The sequence below is a fragment of the Staurois parvus genome, unplaced genomic scaffold (assembly GCF_062004578.1).
Source record: "Staurois parvus isolate SC_StPar_1 unplaced genomic scaffold, SC_StPar_1.0 ptg000388l, whole genome shotgun sequence".
NCBI classification, from domain to species: domain Eukaryota; kingdom Metazoa; phylum Chordata; class Amphibia; order Anura; family Ranidae; genus Staurois; species Staurois parvus.
In genome coordinates, this window is record NW_028318184.1 from 2,991,949 (window position 1) to 2,998,645 (window position 6,697).

The following is a 6,697-nucleotide window of genomic DNA, read 5'->3' on the forward strand; positions in this document are numbered from 1 at the left end:
ATTAATTAAATTCAAAATACTAACAATAACTTACAAAGCCATTCGCAACTTGCCCCCAGCTACATCATTAATCTAGTCCTAAAATACAACCAAATCATTTTCTTCATTTCTCCATAGACCTCCTGCTCTCTAACTCCTTGTCACCTCCTCCCATGCTCGATTTCCAGGACTTCTCTCGAGCCTCTCCCATCTTATGGAACTCCCTACTTCAATCTCTTCAACTATTTCCTACTCTGTCCACTTTTAGGCGATCCCTAAAAACACTTCTCTTCAGAGAAACCTATCCCGCGTTCACCTAAGAAGTGTATCTCCACTTTCTTCATCAGCTCATCCCCACAGTTATTATCTTTTTGTATCTCTTGACCCTTCCTTTTTGATTGTAAGCTCTAACAAGCAGGGCCCCCTGATTCCTCCCGTATTAAATTGTATTTTAACTGTACTGTCTGCCCTCATGTTGTAAAGCTCTGTGCAAACTGTTGGTGCTATATAGATCCTGTATAATAATAATAATAAAAAGAGTACAGAAGCAATGATCAGATAGATGAGCCTTTTTGATGTAATGGCCTTCAGGTGTAATACGATGTTGTGAAAGGTGGAGATCTTAAGGTTTATGGCTACATAAATTAGCAAAATAACTTGTAGAACTGAAAAAATGCTCATTCTAACAAAGCCAAATATAAATGATCCAGTAATCCCACATGCACTTTCAATCGCTTTAATAAAATATATAAAGCAAAGATCACGAAGGGTAAAATGTAAATCTCATAGTCCTATGAACCATGTCTGTGCAGCTCATTGCATGTTCATGATTATTCGTTCTACTTATGTGGTAACCAAGCACAATAATGAGAAAGAATGAAGCCATGAAGAACAAACTAATATTTGACACCATCTCCTGCTTATCTTGTGTGCTGATTTCCTAAAAAAAATATTAGGATTGACCAAATATGACATGGAAGAGTATCCTACAGATAACATTACAGAAGCAATAATCAGGCAGACAAACATTCACTGTACCTCCACACTACACATGTGGTTAATGTTGCTCTTGTTAAATATATTATTATATCATCCATTCCATGTAGAGTGCCGCTCCAAACTCCACTTGTTCTCCCCAATCTAGTATAAGACAGGTGCTGGCCATAAGAGCTCGTCCTCACTCTGGTATTTCAGGGTGTAGTTAGAGCTGGGCATGGCTAAAGGTGGTACTGTCAGGAAACAGACCTCAAATTAAATTGTTCCAAAGGAGTGATGTGATTAGCACGTGCATTTTCTTGTAATGATTCTAGTAAATATCTGCTGTGAAAGTCAGAGAATTCACTATGTGTGTATTCATCTGTATCTGATTTCTACATTTTTCTTATCTGTTCTATCTGTTCAATAAATGCACAAGCAGGGGAAACAGTCAAATATGTCTGGTGCTTGCTTAAAATAAAAGCATCACTCATCTTCATTCAAAGAGGGGTCACCTCCACCAGCTCTCCAGAGCGAGGTCCTTGAACATTTCTGTTGGACAAACAGTTAGTTCCACAATGGACCATCCTGAAGAACTGGTTTCTTAGTTTTGATGCTACATAAATGAGTAAAACAGAATGTAGGACTTGAAAAATGTTCAATATTATAAAGAGCCAGAAAAAGTCCAATAATCCCATGTAACTATGAAGGAAATTTACTATAATATAGAAGGCACAGGCCAGAGATGAGACAATTGTAAACGTCATGGTACGGCGGTAGGTGTCTGTACTGCTTGTCTTTTTTCCATGATTGTTCATTCTTCTAGTGTGGAGACCAAGCAAAATCATGAGAAGAAATGAAGTTATAAAAGCTATTAGAAGAGGAAGAATTGTCCACGATATGCTGACATATGATATTCTATCTGTCCTTCGGTAGTATGAAATGTAACCTTGTGTTGAATTCCTGGAAAACCTAGCAAAAAAATATATGGAGGAGTTTAAAACAGAAAGCAATACAGAGGCAATGATCAGGTAGATGACTCTTCTTGAAATGATGGCCTTCAGGTGTAAGAAGAAGATGTTGTGAAAGGTGGAGATCTTGAAGTAGAAGAAGATGGAGAGCAAGGTTGATAACCAGATGCTGGAAAGGGTCGACAATCTCAGAGTCAATGCATTTAATGTAGAACTGATTTCACTGAGCTTTACCAAGGAAAACCATGAAAATAAAAACAACGTGCAAACAGCATGAAACATGAACCTTGATATCCCGATAGAGGTGATAATTTTGTCAGCGCCTGTTATTGATCTTCCCTTCAGCCAGTCAATGACATTAACAGCCACAATGAATAATTGTATCACCAAACCTGTTATTCCAAGACATGTAGACAGAAACAGAAGTGTTACATTATCTCTATAATAGACGTCCTCTGAAGAATTTGACATTTTCATATGCAAGATCTGTCTTTACTAAAACTCTACTGTAGCACGTTATATTTATTGATGGAAAGTGACTATGTTTTATGTTGCAATTGGAAATGCAAACACATTGTTTGTGTTGTTCATTATACAAATTCAGAGGACGAGAGCAAATTTGACTATGTGGAACATTTGTGGATTTTGTCATAACATGAAATACTAGGATGAAAATGATCTGCAAGTACAATGATAAGATATACTATATTGCCAAAAATATTGGTCGTCCTGCCTTTACAGGCACATGAACTTTAATGGCATCCCAGTCTTAGTCCGTAGAGTTCAATATTGAGTTGACCCACCCTTTGCAGCTATAACAGCTTCACCTCTTCTGTGAAGGCTGTCCACAAGGTTTAGGAGTGTGTCTATGGTAATGTTTGACCATTCTTCCAGTAGCACATTTGTGATTTCAGGCACTGATATCAGACGAGAAGTCTCCGCTCTAATTCATCCCAAAAGTGTTCTATCAGGTTGAGGTCAGGATTCTGTGCAGGCCAGTCAAGTTCCTCCACCCCAAACTCACTCATCCATGTTTTTATACACCTTGCTTTGTGCACTGGTACGCAGTCATGTTGGAACAGAAAGGGGCCATCCCCAAACTGTTCCCACAAAGTTGAGAGCATAAAACTGTCCAAAATGTCTTGGTATGCTGACACCTTAAGAGTTCCCTTCACTGGAACTAAGGGGCCAAGCCCAACCCTTAAAAAACAACCCCTCACCATAATCCCCCCTCCACCAAACTTTACACTTGCAACAATGCAGTCAAACAAGTATCGTTCTCCTGGCAACCGCCAAACCCAGACATGTCCATCAGATTGCAAGACAGAGAAGCGTGATTCGCTACTCCAGAGAACACGTTTCCATGCTCTAGAATCCAGTGGCGGTGTGGTTTACACCACTGTATCCAACGCTTTGCATTGCACTTGGTGATGTAAGGCTTGAATGCAGCGGCTTGGCAATGGAAACCCATTCCATGAAGCTCTCTACGCCCTGTTGTTTTGCTAATCTGAAGGCAATATGAAGTTTGAAAGTCTTTAGCTATTGACTCTGCAGACAGTTAGCAACTTCTGCGCACTGTGAGCTTCAGCATGTGCTGACCCTGCTCTGTCACTTTACGTGCCCTTCCACTTCGTGGCTGAGTTGCTGTTGCCCCCAATTGCTTTCAGTTTATCATAATACCACTAACAGTTGACTGTGGAACCTTTAATAGCAAGAAAATTTCACAGATGGACTCATTGCACAGGTGGCAACCTATCAACCTTGCTTGAATTCACTGAGCTCCTGAGAGTGACCCATTCTTTCACAAATGTTTATAGAAGCAGTCTACATCCCTAGGTGCTTGATTTTATACACCTGTGGTCATGGAGATGATTGGAACACCTGGATCCATTGATTTGGAGAGGTGTCTCAATACTTTAAGTCAATATAGTGTAGATGAGGACTATGCCGAAAGCATGCAATAGTGGGCATAACTTTTTTTCATTAACTTACATAGCTTGTTTAAATTTCACATGTTGGTAGAGTAATTCTTACTCTATAGCAACTCTTCTTCTCATTCATTGCAGGTAATTAATGGATTTCAAGCAGAAGGGCTCTCATGGAGTTCTTGATGAAGGAAGGGTGCAGGATGACTGACATCCACAGAAGGCTACAGAATGTTTATAGAGATGACACGATTGACAAGATCAGGACATGATTTTGAGGTATGCCCCTACTTCTAAGGCCAAAGCTGTTCTGATTCCCACTTCTTGGACCTTATAACAAGGGGTTATATCCTGAAAACCTGTCTCTAATATGTAACTGTTGCAATGTTACATTGTAAAATAAAAAAGTATTATGAGCAGTTCTCAACTGTGTTGTGGCAAGTGCACCGATATAACTACAGTCACCGTAAAGTGGAACTAAAGTCCTCATATACTTGTTGGGTAGGTGCCAGGGCCGGATCCACCCACTTAAATCATGAGCCAGTCTGATGCAGACAGTTGATGAAAGGAGGCACTCTGATGGTAATGATCCATGTAAGGGGGAACTCTGATGGGGACACCTGATGTAAGGGGGAACTCTGATGGGGACACCTGATGTAAGGGGGCAGTCTGATAGGCGCATCTGATGTAAGGGTGTATTTTGATAGGGACAACTTAGGTAAGGAGGACTCTGATGGGGATAACCAATGTATGGGGTCACTTTGATGGGGACATCTGATGAAAAGGGGATCACGATAGGGACACCTGATGTAAGAGGGCACTTTGCTATAAGGGACACTCTGATGGGGACACCCGATGTAAGGGGGTACTCTGATGGGGACATCTAGTGTAAGGGGAACTCTGATAGGGACACCTGATGTAAGGAGACACTCTGATGGGGACACTTGAAGTAAGAGGGCACTCTAATAGGGACACCTGATGTAAGGGGGCATTCTGATGGGGACACCCAATGTAAGGGGCCACTTAGATGGGGCCATCTGATGTAAGGGGGACTTTGATGGGAACCTGGAAGTAAGGGGGGTTCTGATTGGGTCCGGCATGTGAGGTGGGCTCTGATGGGGACCCAGATGTGTAGGAGGACTCCTAATATGGACTCTGATGGGGGGAACTCTGATGGGGATCTTGATGTAAGGGGGGACCTTGATGGGGACACTAATGTAAGGGGGAACTCCAATGAGGACACCTGATGTAAGGGGGCACTCTGATGGGAACCTGATATAAAGGGGAACTCTGATGGGAACCTGATATAAAAGTGGACTCCGATGAGGACTCCTGATATAAAGGGGGACTCTGATAGGGCCATCTGGTATAAGTGGGGCACGGGTTCTTTTTAATAACCCTAATCTAAAACTGCCTAAGACATACTAGTTGTCAGGAATGGATTCACCACTGGTGGTGGGACTCACCTGCCGTGTGGGCTGCAGTACCAGGGCTGGCCAGCGGGTGCTCTCAGCAACCAGAAGCTCACTCCTGCAGTCAGCCATCAGCTGAAGCTGATTGCAGGAGGTGTATTTAAGCAGGACCAGGCCTGTGATCAGGGCCTTGGTGTATTGTTTCCCATGAGCCCCTGTACCTTGTATCCTGTGTTCCTGTTCTGCTGACTATCTGATTTGTTGCCGACCCTGCCTGATCCTGACCTCTGCTGACTTCTCCTGCTTGATCCCTGGCTTGCCTGACCATCCTTCTGCCTGAACCTCTGTACCGCGCTGCCCGTGAGTTACTGAACCCGGCTTGTGACCCTGGCTATTCTCTGCCTGCTCCTCCGGTACCTCGCTGCCTGCACGTTGCTGACCTGGCCTGCCTGACTACGCCTGACGCTACCCAGACGATCCATCCATCCCACACGGATCTGTCCCTGTTACCAGGTCTGCCAGCCTCTTCACATCAGGCTTTCCCACGGTACATACCCTCGGCGGACCCCTCTACCACAGTTGGGTGCACTCAGGGGCTGCGACCTGGTCTCAGTCCTGCGCCAAGTCCATCCCCACCATCAGGGGCTCTGGTGAAAAGGCAGACTGGGGCTTAGACTCCGCGCCCTGGGGAATCCCGTTCTGTGGGTACTAGAGATCCTGCCGGGCGGTGCCTGACAGTACCTAACGGCCTGCCTGACCATTCCACCTCTCCAGCCCTGACTACGCCTGTGTTCCTGAAGCCTGCTACTTCCCTGTGTCAGTCCACACATTTCTGGTCATACCCGGATCCCTAACACTAGTGCATCCCAAGTTGTGACACTGTGTGAAAGACTGTCAGTGACTCACAAAGTGTTGACATTATGCCGCCTGCGATTTTTTTTACTGCACCCCAGATCATATAGGCTAGATCTGGTCCTGATAGGTGCAGAGTGATTTGGCAGACGGTTAACACACAGGGGTTTATTTACTAAAGCTGGAGAGTCCAAAATCAGACTCCCTTCTGCATAGAAACCAATCAGCTTCTAACCTCAGCTTGTTCAATGAAGCTTTGGCAATGAAACCTGGTAGCTGATTGGTTTCTATGCAATAGTGAGTCTGATTTTGCACTCTCCAGCTTTAGTAAATAAACCCCACAGAGTCCCAGTTTGCCAAAAACAATGTATTGTAGAATAGTTCAACAGACCTAGCAGGGAGGCTCACCCAACTGGGAACACAACAGCACAGTGTAGAGGCAGCGGTATGCAGACTCAGAGTTGCCAGCAGCATCTGCCATGAGGAGTGCAGCCTGGCTGGTCTAACCCAAAGGGAAAGCTTCCTAAGAAGGTAAACCTAGTCTCTGCTCTCTCCCTAGCCCACCAAAACCTCTAATGCTGTC

At 44.0% G+C, this 6,697-nt stretch overlaps 1 protein-coding gene across 1 annotated transcript; it reads right to left on the minus strand.

Moving 5' to 3' along the window:
• Positions 1-1,454: 1,454 nt before the first annotated feature.
• On the minus strand, positions 1,455-2,396 carry LOC149455797 (taste receptor type 2 member 110-like). The gene has a single exon (XM_089685884.1). It carries the CDS (start codon positions 2,394-2,396, stop codon positions 1,455-1,457), a length of 942 nt encoding a protein of 313 aa, XP_089542010.1.
• Positions 2,397-6,697: the final 4,301 nt, after the last annotated feature.

What these genes read in the sequence shown, in the direction of transcription:
- LOC149455797 (XM_089685884.1), bottom strand. Translation starts at nt 2,396, where the DNA reads ATGTCAAATTCTTCAGAGGACGTCTATTATAGAGATAATGTAACACTT.